The sequence below is a fragment of the Lepidochelys kempii genome, chromosome 7, assembly GCF_965140285.1.
Source record: "Lepidochelys kempii isolate rLepKem1 chromosome 7, rLepKem1.hap1, whole genome shotgun sequence".
NCBI classification, from domain to species: Eukaryota; Metazoa; Chordata; order Testudines; family Cheloniidae; genus Lepidochelys; species Lepidochelys kempii.
In genome coordinates this window covers 91440297-91456431 of record NC_136386.1, presented here as the reverse complement: position 1 = coordinate 91456431, position 16135 = coordinate 91440297, and the positions used below count along the sequence as shown (strand labels likewise).

Here is a 16135-nt window from a genome sequence, read left to right as displayed (position 1 = left end):
CCCCCTCCTGCACCCCAAAACCCTCATCCCTGGCTCAACCCCAAAGCCTGCACCCCCAGCCCAGAACCCTGACCCCCTCCTGCACCCCAAACTCCTCATCTCTGGCCCCACTCCAGAGCCTGCACCCATAGCCCTGACCCCCTCCAGCGCCCCAACCCCCTGCCCCAGCCCAGAGCCCCCTCCCACACCCTGAACCCCTCATTTCCGGCCCCACCCCACATCCCTCACCCCATCACCCTAACCCTCTGTCCCAGCCCTGAGCCCCTCTCACACCCCAAACCCCTCATCCCCAGCTCCATTGGGTCATGGACATCAACAATTTTCTTCAGCTGGGTCGCCAGAAAACAAGTTTGAAAACCACTGCCCTAGGACACCTGTTCTGTTCTGGAGTTATACTTAACTTCTCATGGATATCATTTAACGGTCTGCAAAGTACTGTGGAAACTTAGGGTCTGATCCTGCACATGTCATACTGCAGGTAGAGTGGTCTGCCCATATTCATTGCATTCCAGGATTGGGGCCTAAAATGTTGCCGTCACCTCAGCACCAACCATGCCACATCTTATAGGCAAAGATGTGAGGACAAAGTTTGCCGCCTGAAACTCTAAGGGAATTTTAAGAAGGCAGAGAGAAGAGCCCAAAGGTTTCTAGGATTTGTATTTCCCGTGGGTGAAACTGGACTTTGGCACTCCACACTGCTCTTTGTGTGGGCAGGGATTTTAACTTTTAATATTGGTGGGTCAGCCTATTCCTACCAGAGAAGGAGATCATTTCTGCGCTTTATAGGTTCTAAGCTCTTCATTGATGAGGCAGAAGGGGCATCTTTTCATAGAGTAGCAGGACAAATTCCAGAGGTAGCAGGTTTATTGCTGCTGTAATGATAGGGTAATGAACAAAATGCTCCTAAGCTGGTCATTGGCTTTGCCTCCTTTGACCCCATTAATTGAATAACAGCTTTGTCTTATAATGGTATTGCCTGATTTAAAATAGCCGTTGACCTGATTTTATGGAAAATAGAAAACAACCATTTTGAAAGGGTTTTTGAGGAGGCCACAGACACCATGACATGATGTATGTGAATCTGAAATGTCACTTCAATTAGCTGCAGCAGCAGATCAGTGTTTTTCTCTTGTTTGTCTGGTCTTGGTGCTGAATTTTGTTCCCAGGCCTTGACTCCGGTGATGAAGTGCATGTGAATGCACACTGAATTCATTCACTATCTGCATTCATTATTTTTGAAGCCCCACTTGGAAGTTTTATCAGTAACCATCTATCATGTCAAGTGGGCATCATGCTCGGAGGACTGCTTGCATCTGCTGGACTGATCCTGAGTTCATTTGCCACAAGCCTGGAACACCTCTACTTTTCATTAGGAGTGCTTACAGGTAGGAGGGGTTCATGATGTTTGCCCCAGCCATTACCTTAACATTATTAGAGGGACCACCACTGTCCCAATGACACTGCCCAGCTGCAGTCAGCAGAGGCTCTCAAGCTGGAACCCCCTTGTTATGAAAGAATAACCTGCTTGCAGAGCATTATGTGGGAGGGCTCCAGGCCCCTGGTATTGGCTCCTGATCTGAAATAGCCCCAGTTTTGGTGACCTGCCTAGCAAACAGCAAAAGTCATCTGTTCAACAGTTGTGTGGCTGAGGGTAAACTTCCCAGATGATAAGAGGATGGGAAAGAGGATTGTTTGTTGGTAGGTTACTGGCTGACAGGGTTCCTTTTGGTTTAATGCTTTTGGAGTTTTGTTGTAATATAAATTATTGGTCAAGACACACAAAGCTTTGAGAGAGTCATTGTATCGGTTTCTTAAGTCACCATTGCATGGCTTATTTCTGCCTGCTCTACATTCAGTTTATAAGCACAAATCCTCTGTTGAATGCATTATCCTAATGCATCCTCCCTTTGAATTCAGCCACTGTGTTAAAAGAATACTCTCAGTCTGTCCTGTTTTTTTATAGTTGCTTGTACACTAAAAAGAGGGAGAGGTTGCAATAGTTATACTGAAATTCCTGCCTCATTAAAACTGCCACGGTAGCCACGGTGATATAAGCCTTGTACTTGGTCCCCTGCCGTTGAGTAGCAAGTTGGTAGAATTACTATACTTTGTGTGCTGCCAACAGCTTATTTGCTAAGAAAAAAAAATTCCTTGTTACAGTGTGTGTTGCTCCTGCATTACAATGTTAATCTTTGTCCAATGTGTTTGTAACAAATAAAAAGGTCCCTTGTAACACACAGCACCATGTCACATACCCTGCTACTGCCCCTGAGGCTTCCTTTATGACAGCTGTTATGAATATTGAGGAAGAGAAGCAATGAAGCATTGTACATTAAGTTGTAGACAGTCCATTTCCCAAGCAGTGAATTTAGTTTGCAGGGAGTAAGTAGGGAAGAAATGAACTAATAGTAAAAGGCTGGTAGTCCTGATGCAGCGAGCTGACCTGTAATCTAGAGGGCAGTTGAGAACAACACTAGCTTTGTAGTGTCAAAATTCACTGCCCTTCCTGGGGTTTGGCTTTGTTCACAAAGAAATAAACAATAAGAGAACATAAAGTTCAATTTAAACCTTCCCCCCAAAAGCCACAGGTCCTGCCTCAAGACACGCTAGATACTCTTCATCTCTTTTTTGTCTGGGTGAGGTAACAAGCTGCTGGTCTCAGTGTGTCAATTTAATCCATTCAGCCCTCTCCCAGCAGAGTCAGCACCTGTTAGCAGGATGGAGTGTTTCAGGCCAACACTGATAGCCGGCTACATTCTGAGACTCTCCCAAGCTAGTGCTTTCTGCCAAAGGCAATGGGAGAGGTACCTGTGTAACTGAGGGTGCAATTTATTTCAAAATGCCAGCCTGGAATAAATTTCTGTGTCTGATTCAGAAATCAAATGCCAGCACTGATGCTAATGTCTGATTCTTCTGCATCAGTCCTTGAAGCTCTGTAGCAAAATCCATGAAATTGTTCCCTGTCTAGATGAATCTAATTAATCTACTAAATAGGAAAGGCATCTTGTTCCGAGCCTTTTTAACCTCGGTTCTGAAAGTGGTCACAGCACCTTGAATAAGGACTTTCCCAGGGGATTTAAAATGCGCAGCGCTCCGGCCAGTTCAAATGCAGAATTTCTTCGTCTTTGTCAAAGAAAGTTTCCCGTAGAACATTTTACAGTAGAGAGAAATTCTCTATGCCACCATTCAGAGATCTGCAAACACACAAATCTGCCCTGAAAATAGATATTTGGGTTTGTAGCTGAGTGTAACACTGAGCAATGATCTTAGGACCAATGTGCCTGATGCAATGATCCCGCTATCTAAATGGGAGCTCCCTCCGTTCCCTGGCACTCAGTGATGACTGGGTACAGGGCCAGACTACTAATAACTGGCCAATGATGCTGTGCTCCTATCTAATCTGAGTACATGTTCATACACAAAGCTCGTCAATCCTCACTGAGCCTCTGCATTAGTACAGATTAGTGAGGTTCAACGATATTTGTTTGACTCATATCCCTGTTTTTTTCTTCATGTTTTTATCCCATATTCACTGAATTGCAAAATGTGATAATCCACAAAGGGCCTCTTGATTATTCCTGCTGATCGGAGTAGGTTACTTGGTTTAATTTAATGTATCCTGTTACTTGTATTCAGTATTAAACAACCTTCATTCTGCTTTTTTCCCTAGGACTTGGATTTGCACTTTGTTATTCTCCAGCCATAGCAATGGTGGGAAAATATTTCAACAAAAAGAAAGCACTGGCTTATGGGATAGCCATGTCAGGGAGTGGAATCGGTACCTTCATTCTGGCCCCTGTGGTCCAACTCTTGATTGAACAATTTTCTTGGCGTGGAGCCTTACTCATCCTGGGCGGTTTTGTTTTAAATCTCTGTGTCTGTGGTGCCCTGATGAGGCCTATTACTCTTAAGGAGGACCATAAACACCCTCCTGAGTTTCTTGAACAGGAGTATGTCTCAGAAGCACAGAAGCAAGATTTAAAGCAATTGTCCATCTGTTCACCTTTAATCAAACCATGGTCCCATGAATGTCTGTGCTGCTGCTCCTGGCAAGAATACAACTTCTTACTGATGCCAGACTTCATGATGCTAGCAGTGTCTGTTTTATTTATGGCATATGGCTGTAGCCCTCTTTTTGTCTACCTAGTGCCTTATGCTTTGAGCGTTGGTGTGAATCATCAGCAGGCTGCCTTCCTTATGTCCATACTTGGTGTCATCGATATCGTTGGTAATATCACCTTTGGATGGTTGACAGACAGAAGGTAATGACAGACCACAAACTAGTTATAAGCCTTTGCATGTGGGATAGCCAGGTGTAATGCTTGCTAATGTACATTTTGAGGACATTACAATGGCTTGTAGTGTTTTTCCAATAGATGAGCTCAATTTATGGTATTTATATCACTTTCAGAAATGCTAATTTTTTACCTTAGTTTTCATCTTTGAGTTAACTTATACTTTTAATTTTCATTTTTAGAAAGGAATAACATTTGCCCAAAGTTGCCATTGTCTGTAGTGTAAATGTAACTCACTGTTCAGTGTATATTAAGCTTTACCCTTTGTACCTGATCAGTAGAGGATGTGAGTCTACTACTTCTGCCTTTCTGTCTCATTTGTGCTGCTGTCGTGGCAAAAAAGGGATGAAGGATCTTGCACTGTATTGTAATGCATAAACACAAAATGGCAAAATTAAGGTTGTATGTGATTTCTAACTTCTGCATTTCCGGACGTTTTAGTGCTTAGCCGTGTTTTGCTACCTTTACTCCATTGTGACATTTTGTTGTATGCAATCTCTATAACACTGGTGATGAAGATCAAGTGAGTGTGGCAGTAGGCTATTCTAAAGGTCGACATACTTATTCTTTCAGTTGTCATACTCATTCAGTGCATTGGATATTTGAGTCAATGCGAATTGTGGCTTTGATTCTTCTCTCACTTACACCACTTTTAATTCCATTGCATCAGTCCTGATTTATACCAGTAAAAGTGAGAAGAGGGAATAAGATCATTTGTCTTATTTCGGCAAAATATTAGGAACAGTTATAGTGAGCTTAGATATAAATACAGAAGAGTATACGTTATTCAGACAAAGTTTTAAAACCAAGACCAAGGGTTGAATGGGCCTGGAGGTTGAACTACCCTCACCCCATCAAGGGTGGTCCCCAAGAAAACTGAGGCACATTCATAGCATAGGGAAGCTTGCACTGCTGTCCCTAATGTGTGTTTTATGGATAGATAGAGAACTTCACTCTCCAGGTTTGTCAGTCCAGCACAGTGTTAGAGCCACCACTGGCTGGGTTTTGCACTTGGAAAGCTGTTTGTGAAGCTGGACATTAAAACTGTGCAGCATAGAAAAGACAGGGAACAGGTTAAAACAGAGAATATCCCAGGCCACAACCGTATGTTAATTGTATATGGTAAACTAATAGGTCTGGAAGTGAACAGAAACAAAGAGGAAGTACACATGATTGACTTATCCTTCCTCTTTTTAAAATCCACAGGTGTCTGAAGAAGTACCGCTATTTTTGCTACCTCTTTGCTGTGGGAATGGATGGCCTCTGTTGTCTCTTCCTTCCCGTTCTCCAAAGTTTCCCCATGCTTGTGCCATTCTCATTTACCTTTGGGTATTTTGATGGAGCCTACGTTACAATGATCCCTGTCGTGACAGCAGATGTAGTGGGAACTGCTTCCTTATCATCAGCCCTAGGAGTAGTTTATTTTCTTCATGCACTCCCTTATCTAGTGAGTCCACCTGTTGCAGGTCAGTTCACAGATGACTCTACTGTCCTGTTCATACTGTTACTCCAGCTTTACCGTCTGACGAAAGCAGAATGATTTATTATTTATCTAGAGCTGGTCAGACATGGGAAGTAATTTTGTGCAGAAATTTTGTTCTATATATTTCATAGAAATTTCAAACACTGACGGAAAATGTCATTGAAAAATCAAGTTCTGGAAAATGTTGCCCATCTCTAACTTCTAGCCATCAAAATTACTCACTTTTGTGGAAAAACACATTAAAGGATGAAAATAAAACAGCCTAAAATCATAGAAATGTAGGGTTGGAAGGGACCTCCCAAAGTCATCTAGTCCAGCCCCCTGTGCTGAGGACCATATAAACCTAGATCATCCCTGACAGGTGTTTGACCAACCTGTTCTTAAAACCTCCAATCATGAGGATTATTCCACAGCCTCCCTTGGAAGCCTTTTCCAGTGCTTATCTATACATATAGTTAGAAATGTTTTCCTAATCTCTAACCTAAATCTCCCTTGCTGCAGATTAAGCCCATTACTTTTGGTCCTACCCTCAGAGGACATGGAGAGCAATTGATCACTGGCCTCTTTATAAAGGCCCTTAACATATTTGAGGACTGGTATCAGAACCACCCCCCCATCTTTTTTTTCCCTTCAAAACTAAACATGCCCAGTTTTTTTAACCTTTCCTCGCAGGTCTAATTTTTTAAAACTTTTATCATTTTTGTTGCTCACCTCTGGACTTACTCCAATTTCTCCACATCTTTCTTAAAGTGTGGCACCCGGCTGGACACAGTACTCCAGCTGAGGGCTTACCAGTGCTCAATAGAGCAGGACATTTAACTCCTATGTCTTACATACAACATTCCTGTTAATACACCCCAGGATCATATTAGCCTTTTTCACAAATGCAAAACATTGTTCACTCTTATTCAATTTGTCATCCACTGTAACCCTCAAATCCTTTTCCAGCAGTATTAGTGCCTACCTAGTTATTCCCTATTTTGTACCTGTGCCTTTGATTTTGCCTTCTTAAGTGTAGTACTTTGCACTTGTCTTTATTGAGTTTAATCTTGTTGAAATCAGACCAATTCTCCAATTTATTAAAGTAGTTTCAAATTCTAGTCCTGTCCTTGATTGCAGCCCCTTCCAGCTTGGTGTCATCTGCAAATTTTATAAGCATACTCTCCACTGTATTATCCATGTCATTAATGAAAATATTTAATAGTATTGGACACAGGACAAGGACCCCACTAGTTTGACAAGAACCATTTATAACTACTCTTTGATTACTGTCTTTCAACCAGTTTTGCACCCACTTTATAGTAATTTAATCTAGACCACATATCCCTAGTGTGCTTATGAGAATGTCATGTGGGACTATGTCAAAAGCCGTGCTAAAATCAACATATATCACACCTACAGCTTCCCCCCATCCACTAGGCCATTAGCCCCGTCAAAGAAGGAAATTAGATTGATTTGGCATGATTTATTCTTGACAAATTCATGTTGGCTATTCCTTATAATCCTGTTATCTCCTAGGTGCTTCCAAATTGATTGTTTTATAATTTGTTCTAGTGTATTTCTGGGTACCTATAATTCCCAGGTCCTCTTTGTTCCCCTTTTTAAAAGATAGGTACTATGTTTGCGCTTCTCCAGTCTTCTGTGACCTCACCCATTCTCCATGAGTTCTCAAAGGTAATTGCTAATAGTTCTGAGGTTGTTTCAGATGGTTCCTTAAGTACCCTAGGATGAATTTCATCAGGCCCTGCTAACTTGAATATATCTAATTTATCTAGATTCATAGATTCCAAGGCCAGAAGGGATCATTATAATTATCTAGTCTGACTTCCTGTATAACACAAACCATAGAATTTCCCCAAAATAATTCCTAGACCATATCTTTTAGAAAAAACATCCAATCTTGATTTTAAAATTGCCAGTGGTGGAGAATCTGCCACAACACTTAATAAATTGTTCCAATGATTAATTACCCTTACCATAAAAAAATTATTTCCTGTCTGATTATGTCTAATGTCAGCTTCCAGCCATTGGATCCTGTTATATTTTTTTCTCTTGGATTGAAGAACCCATTATCAAATTTTTTTTCCATGTGTAAGTACTTGTAAACTGAAAAGGAGTACTAGTGGCACCTTAGAGACTAACCAATTTATTTGAGCATAAGCTTTCCTGAGCTACAGCTCACTTCATCGGATGCATTCTGATGAAGTGAGCTGTAGCTCACGAAAGCTTATGCTCAAATAAATTGGTTAGTCTCTAAGGTGCCACTAGTACTCCTTTTCTTTTTGCGAATACAGACTAACACGGCTGCTACTCTGATACTTGTAAACTGTAATCAAGTCAACCCTTAACCTTCTCTTTGTTAAACTAAATAGATAGAGCTTCTTGAATCTGTCTCTATAAAGCAAGTTTTCTAATCTGTTAATCGTTCTCATGGCTCTTCTCTGATCCCTCTCCAATTTATCAATATCTTTCTTGAATTGTGGACACCAGAATTGGACACAATATTTCAGCTGTGGTCACACCAGTGCCAAATACAGAGGTAAAAAAACCTCTTCACTACTACTCGAGATTCGTCTGTTTCTGCATCCAAGGATTGCATTAGCTCTTTTGGTTACAACGTCACTCAGGGAGTTCGTGTTCAGCTGATTATCTACCATGAGCCCTAATTTTTTTTCAGAGTCACAGTTTCCCAGGATAGACTCCCCCATCGTGTAAGTATGGCCTAACTTCTTTGTTCCTAGATGTATTCGTTTACATTTAGCCAAATTTAAATCTAAATCTTCTTTAACCTGATCTTTTCCTGTTTTGCTTTGTGTTCCTTCCACCTGTTTGTTAATATTTATTGTGGTAAGTATCTGGTCACAGTTTGCCTTTTTATTGAAGATTGAAGCAAGATAGGCATTAAACATATCAGCCTTCTTGAAGTCATCTATTATTAGCTCACCTTCCCCATTAAGTAGAGAACCTACACTTTCATTCATCTTTTTCTTGTTCCTAATATATTATAGAACCTCTTTCTATTGCCTTTTATGTCCCTCGCTAGATGTAACTCATTTTGTGCCTTAGCTTTTCTGATATAGTCCCTATATGCCTTTGCTATTCTTTTGTATCCCTCCTTAGCAAGTTGTCTATGTTTCCACTTTTAGTAGGATACCTAGTTGATATTCAGGTCACTGAAGAGCTCCTGTTAGAACCATATTGGCCTCTTGCTGTCTTTCCTTTGCATTGGGATAGTTAGCTATTGTGCCTTTAATATTAATTCTTTGAGAAACTGCCAGATTTCCTGAACTCCTTTTCTTCTTAGATTTTCTTCCCATGGGACCTTACCTATCAGTTCTCTGAGTTTGTTAAAGTCTGCTTTTGTGAAGTCCATTGTCCTTATTCTGCTGCTCTCCCTCCTTCCTTTCCTTAGAATCATGTAATCCATCATTTCATGATCACATTCACCCAAATGGCATGAAGAGCCACAGACAATCCTGATATGAATCCTGGGGAGGTCAGGGCATCCATGCAGGGTGCATCCCCTTCTCAGCCCTGGCAACATAGCCCTCTACACATGCCAGCTGATTTGGGCTTGTGGGGCTCAGACTAAGGGACTATTTAATTGCTCTGTAGATGTTTAGACTCAGGCTGCAGCCCAAGCTCCGGGATCCTCCCACCATACAGATGCCCATGACAAATTTTGGTGAGAAAAGAAAACACTTGGAGCAGATGAGAGCATCTGGCCCATATTAAAAACAAAAGTCCTCCTCCAATATTGGTAAGGAGGTAACAAAGCCAGAAGAGAATAGGGGAGATTAGTAGTTAACATGGGCGGTGGGTGAGCCATGGGTTCAGGGAGGCTAGCCCCTGGCCCAGCCCACCCGTTCTGTCTGAGACCCCACCTGTCCTACCCCTGCCGAAGCCCAGAACCTCCCCTGCAAGCCCCGGCTGCCTGAGCGCCTCCAGCTCCAGAGCGCTGGGTGGGTAGCATGTGCTCCCCCTCTGCCCGGAGCACTGACAAGCACCCCCAGCCCTGGAGCGCCGGGCAGTGCAGCCCCAGAGCTGGGGGTCCCCCCAAGCTGGGTGGCCCCAGCCACCCCCGAATCCTGGCCACAGGTTGGCTGCCCTAGCCACAGCCAGCTTCCTGGAAGAGGAGCAGCCTGCCTGGGCTAGGGCCAACTAGCGGCAAGCAGAAGGGGGCCTGAGGGAGGACATGGGCGGGGCTGTTTGGGGAGGCATAGTCTTCCCCAGCCTATGGTATGTACCGCCCATGGTAGTTAAGAGCAAACACCTTAGTATGACTTTGCTTTTCAGTTTGTGTATTTTTATAACATTTTCAAATATTATTAACAGTCCCAATGTGTTCTTCCCTTGTGACTGATCAAAGTAAACTCTCTCTGATGTTTTCATTGTGTTGGTGAGGAAACGATCCCTGTGGATTAGTTGTTTTCTAAATTCTATGTAAAATTCATGTGGGCCTTAGCACTAAGTGATGGAAAAGAGAAAGGAAAATAAACAAATAGCATTTGAGTCTACTTGAGCCCTGAGCAGAGGGCCAATGCATGACCTACACACCACTTGGGTCCCACTTAAGCCCTATTTTGATGGAGTCAATTCTGCACACTAAAAACAAACTGAAATTCAGGGGCATACAATGATATAATGCAGCACATTGTTATTTAATTGTTTCATGTAGTTCAGCAATATAAAAAGTGCAAAAATGTATCTTTTGCTGTGAAATTAAATAACCCTTGAGTTTTAATCAAAGGATGTTCTTTTATAACTTTAGGATCCAGAGAGCTTTACCCATCCATTTCAGAAATGTGTCATGGATTAGGCAGTGGGGTTTACTGTTGAATTTCTTTAGTGTGGGCTGGCAATAGTCTATTCAATTCTATTCAGGTTCTTAAGTAGCCATCATCATCACCATGATATCTGAACCCCATGATTCTTGCCAGTTTAGTTTAAATTTCTGGCTTGAAAAATGAAGTAGTGATTAGGACAATGCTGTTCTGATCATTCCACAGAAGGGATTTATATCCATTTTGAGTGATGTGGGAAGATCAGCGATTCATATCACCTTTCTTGAATAGCCATAATACAGTCTTCGTACATAGTACAGCATGTGTCTTTCAGTTTGTATTTGCTGTTTACTCCAAGTTCAAACTCACCTCTGCTTTTGATGCTTTTTAATTTGATTTGTCACAGCAAAAATATTAATTGAACATTTCAAGTGATACACAAATGCAGGCAAAGTTTCTGGGTAGGGAACTCATGCACAGAATAGCATTTACTCCCATGATGGCTCTGAGCGCATTTGCCGACTGTCAGCTAAATCAATGCTTTTAGAGGATGTTTGTATAGGATTGTAGGGAAAACTACAGTGTCCTTTTGTGATGGGGTTATGTTCTGAACAAAAGCTTCTAAAAACTTGAGCTAAGTGTGATGAGATCATTATGCAAGATATTTGTTTTCTTTCCCTGGAGGCAAAATGTATTTTAACTGATGTGTCAGCTATATATGCCTGTCACTTAGTCACTGGTGTATGTGATAGAATTGCAGTACGAATGCTGTACTGTACAAGGAGTTTGTAAAGTATTAAATACCTTAACAATTATTTGTTTTCCAATAGGTTGGCTGGTGGATACAACCGGCAGCTACACTGCATCATTCATTCTGTGTGGATTTTCCATGATATTCAGTTCAATGTTACTGTGCTTTGCTAGACTAGCAAAGAAAATCAAAAGGACACAGCTGAGGTCTTTTACCAGAGATACTGACACAAAACAGCAGATCTGGACAAATGGAGCAACAGCTTATTCTGTGTCTGGAGATTTAGACCAAAAGGATGTAGAAATATTGGCCACTGAGGCAAATAGATGACAAGTGCCATCAAGCTTTGGTATGCAGCACAGTCATGGCTAAAAGAGATGTGACTGCACATGCTACACTCTTGAAGATATATTTTCCCAATACAATGAAAGAAACAAGACATCTTTCAACTAGATTTTTCTCTCATATTTTATTAGGGTAAAAACTGTGGTTTATACAGCTCTAAAGCAAAGTTAGATACAAATGAGGAAAGTTCTTCAGTTAACATATGCAGGATATTTTCTGAGTCAGTAATGCTGGCTCCAGAGATAACAGGATGAATCAACTGAGGCAATTGATCATAATCAGTGGGGGAAGGGATAGCTCAGTGGGTTGAGCATTGGCCTGCTAAACCCAGGGTTGTGAGTTCAATCCTTGAGGCGGCCATTTAGGGATCTGGAGCAAAAACTGGGGATTGGTCCTGCTTTGAGCAGGGGTTTGGACTAGATGACCTCCTGAGGTCCCTTCCAACCCTGTTATTCTATGATTCTATGGATTTACATGACCATCACAAAGCAAAACGGAACTTAGGTTGAAAACTGTTTTAAAAACAGGGCTGATGAAATAAGCTTTTCAAATGATGCACTCTGTTTTGTTTATCAGTGGACTGTCCAGCAAAAAAATGTTCCAAACTTATTGGCCATTGCCAAATGTTTGAAAGTCACTGTCACTGAAAATGCCAATGTCATTGTTAAGGAATTCTGTGGGAGAGTTGTGTTTTAGACTATATAGAACATTATTTCAAAGTATCTCTGAAGCAGCTTTAATTTTACAGTGTGCCTCTAAATTTTGAACATAACTAGAATTCAGCTTTATGAGAAATACGATTCTTACAGCTCTGTTCCCAAACCTGCTACAAGATGTTTGCTCTCTCCCACTTCAAAGGTTCCTGGAAACTGGATTTCTAGGGGATAGAGTTCCAGTTCAGGTATTATTCCTTGTTGCTGATCCCTTTTGTGAGCAGATGGGAAGGGAGTCTGTGACTGCCATCCCAGCTGGGCTCTGGAGCCCAGTGTGTTTGGTTTGTTCTTCCAGGGTTTTTATGCATGGTACCAGGCATACTGAAATGTAAAGCAGCCAAAGCAAATTCTCATTGCCTGAAATCCAAACCAGACCCAACCCAGAGAGGTCCTTCTCCTCTCTAGAACTCCAGGGGCCAGATCCTCAGTGGATGTGAATCCGTGATTTACAACAGATGAGGATCTGACCCTAGTTATTTTTGGCTTGTTTGTGCCAGAAGACAACTGCTGACATTTACTGCTGATTCAGACTCATTGTGTTGGAAAAAACCAATACAATTGGGTGCTTCAGAAAAGCTATGGAATAAATGTAGCTTGTGGGGTACATTATTGATACATTCATCTATTAGATAATGGTACACGTCTACATTTCCAAAATGTAACAGACAGGTGACATCTAAACTCTGAAATGAAGGTTGTTTCTATGTTTTGATACTGTATAAGGTTGTGTTCTGTTTGTTCTCAAATTGATTAGCTCTCAAAGAATTTTCATTACCACTGAACTAGTATTTTTCTTTGTCATCTACAATGTATTCAGGAAAAAGAAAAGGAGGACTTGTGGCACCTTAGAGACTAATACATTTATTTGAGCATAATAATAATAATGTTAGTCTCTAAGGTGCCACAAGTCCTCCTTTTCTTTTTGTGGATATAGACTAACACGGCTGCTACTCTGAAACCTGTCAATGTGTTCAGCAGTTGCTCATGATTTCCTAGTCCTGTAAATGTGAGAAGGGAAAGTGACAGTGATCACAGTCTATAAAGCTGTTTGAGATCATCAGGAGCTGACGGTACATACTTTAGGGGCATAAAACTATATTTTTTAAAATATTTTTATAAATAGAACATGAGTTGACTAGATTTATTTGTCATGCATATTTCAGTATAAAATATTGAGGCATAATTTAACCTCACTGTTAGTGTTCTGAGAAGGTATTTATTATGGGTACCATGTTACATAAAGCTAAAGAGCCTGATTCTGCAGTCCAATTTAGCTGCACAGAGCATAGGTAAGGGAGTTGTATGCAAAGGTAGCTTAAAAGTAACCTTTGCACTTCACTGATACTACAGCAGCTCTGTGAAAGGGCTGGTACCCCAGGCACGGGCTGCAAAAGGCCCAGGGCTGAAGACACTGCCAGACATCCACATATAGCATAAGGGTGTCCCAACCACATCCCCTTTCTCCTTGCTGCTCTGATAATACAGAGGGAGAATGTAGTTTGCTGACTCTATGCCACTTGAGGATCACTCTTTCAAAGGTGACCCTCTATGGGCCAGTTATGCCAGTAGTGCAATGCATAGTGGTCATACCACGCCGGTGAATCTGGCCCATGGCTTTAACATGATCCTTTTCTCTTTAGAAGCCTGTAGTTTTGTACTCTTTCAGTTCTTTGCAGTTTATTTAGTAGTGTATTATAATTGCTGCAGAGGAGCTAGAAAGGCTACTAAAAAGTGTAACCCCCCCCCCCCCCGCTAAAATGGGTATTAAATGGAGGAAATCACACCTGGAATTCTGGTTTAAAATCAATGGAATATTGCCCAACAATAAATTTCAGGCAGGATTCAGGTTGTAAGTATGGTACAGCAGACATATCTTAAGCAAAAAGAGACATTTTTGAATAAGAATGGCCATACTGGGTCAACCAAAGGTCCATCTTGCTCAGTATCCTGTCTTCTGACTGTGGCCAATGCCGGAATGAACAAAACAGGGCATTATTACTGAATGATCCATCCCCTGTTGTCCACTCCCAGTTTCTGGAAGTTTAGAGACATCTGCAGCATAGAGTTGCATTCCTGACCATCTTGGCTAATTCTTTTTTAATTGAGTTATAGTTTTTGCCTTCACAACATCCTCTGGGTACTGTGCATTGTGAAGTACTTCCTTTGTTTTGTTTAAACCTGATGCCTATTAATTTCATCAGGTGATCCCTAGTTCTTATGTTAAAGGGTAAATAACACTTCCTAATTCTCTGTCTCCATACCATTTGTAATTGTATAGACCTCTATCATATCCCCCCTTCATTGTCTGTTTTCTAAGCTGAACAGTCTCAGTCTTTATAATCTCTTTTCATACAGAAGCTGTTTCATACCGCTAATAATTTTTGTTGCCCTTCTCTGTAAGTGAAGAAACAGATTGACAGAGCCAGAAGAGTACCCAGAAGTCACCTACTACAGGACAGGCCCAACAAAGAAAATAACAGAACGCCACTAGCCGTCACCTTCAGCCCACAACTAAAACCTCTCCAACGCATTATCAAGGATCTACAACCTATCCTGAAGGACGACCCATCACTCTCACAAATCTTGGAAGACAGGCCAGTCCTTGCTTACAGACAGCCCCCCAACCTGAAGCAAATACTCACCAGCAACCACACACCACACAACAGAACCACTAACCCAGGAACATATCCCTGCAACAAAGCCCATTGCCAACTGTGTCCACATACCTATTCAGGGGACAACATCATAGGGCCTAATCACATCAGCCACACTATCAGAAGCTCTTTCACCTGCACATCTACCAATGTGATATATGCCATCATGTGCCAGCAATGCCCCTCTGCCATGTACATTGGTCAGACTGGACAGTCTCTGCATAAAAGAATAAATGGACACAAATCAGACGTCAAGAATTTATAACATTCAAAAACCAGTCAGAGAACACTTCAATCTCTTTGGTCACTCGATTACAGACCTAAAAGTTGCAATTCTTCAACAAAAAAAATTCAAAAACAGACTCCAATGAGAGACTGCTGAATTGGAGTTAATTTGCAAACTGGATACAGTTAACTTAGGCTTGAATAGAAACTGAGAGTGGATGGGTCATTACACAAAGTAAAACTATTTCCCCATGTTTATTTCTCCCCCCCACCCCCCACTGTTCCTCAGACGTTCTTGTTAACTGCTGGAAATGGCCCACCTTGATTATCACTACAAAAGGTTCCCCTCCCCCCGCTCTCCTGCTGGTAATAGCTCACCTTAAGTGATCACTCTCGTTACAGTGTGTATGGTAACACCCATTGTTTCATGTTCTTTGTGTATATAAATCTTCCCACTGTATTTTCTACTGAATGCATCCGATGAAGTGAACTGTAGCTCACGAAAGCTTCTGCTCAAATAAATTGGTTAGTCTCTAAGGTGCCACAAGTACTCCTTTTCTTTTTGCGAATACAGACTAACACGGCTGTTACTCTGAAACCTGTACCTTTTCCATATCTAATATTGTTTTTGAGACAGGGCAACAGAACTGCACACAGTATTCAAGGTGTATACCTTGAATACCATGGTTTTATATAGTGGTATTATAATATTTTCTTTTATAATCTATCCTTTTCCTATTGGTTCCTTACATTCTGTCGCCTTTTTTGACTGCTGCTGCACGTTGATGGGATGTTTTCAGAGAACTATGCTGTCATTCAAAACACCTATACATCAAAGAGTTTGGAAAATCTCAGGTAAGATTCTAACTCCTGTCTTCACTCTGT

General features: G+C 41.4%; 1 protein-coding gene across 11 annotated transcripts in view; it reads left to right on the top strand.

Annotated features, from left to right (window-relative positions):
- The window catches only part of SLC16A12 (solute carrier family 16 member 12), a 61030-nt gene extending 45233 nt beyond the window's left edge, over positions 1-15797 (top strand). For 9 of the 11 annotated variants that reach the window (XM_073353792.2, XM_073353789.2, XM_073353791.2 and 6 more), the window contains 4 exons: positions 1242-1385; positions 3671-4262; positions 5502-5761; positions 11393-15797. In XM_073353792.2, coding sequence (XP_073209893.1) covers positions 1242-1385; positions 3671-4262; positions 5502-5761; positions 11393-11643 — 1247 coding nt within the window. In that variant the 3' untranslated portion in view covers positions 11644-15797. Of the gene's footprint in view, positions 1-1166; positions 1386-3670; positions 4263-5501; positions 5762-11392 lie in introns of all 11 variants that reach the window. The other 2 variants (XM_073353800.2, XM_073353798.2) reach the window with 2 other exon arrangements.
- The last annotated feature ends 338 nt before the right edge of the window (positions 15798-16135 follow it).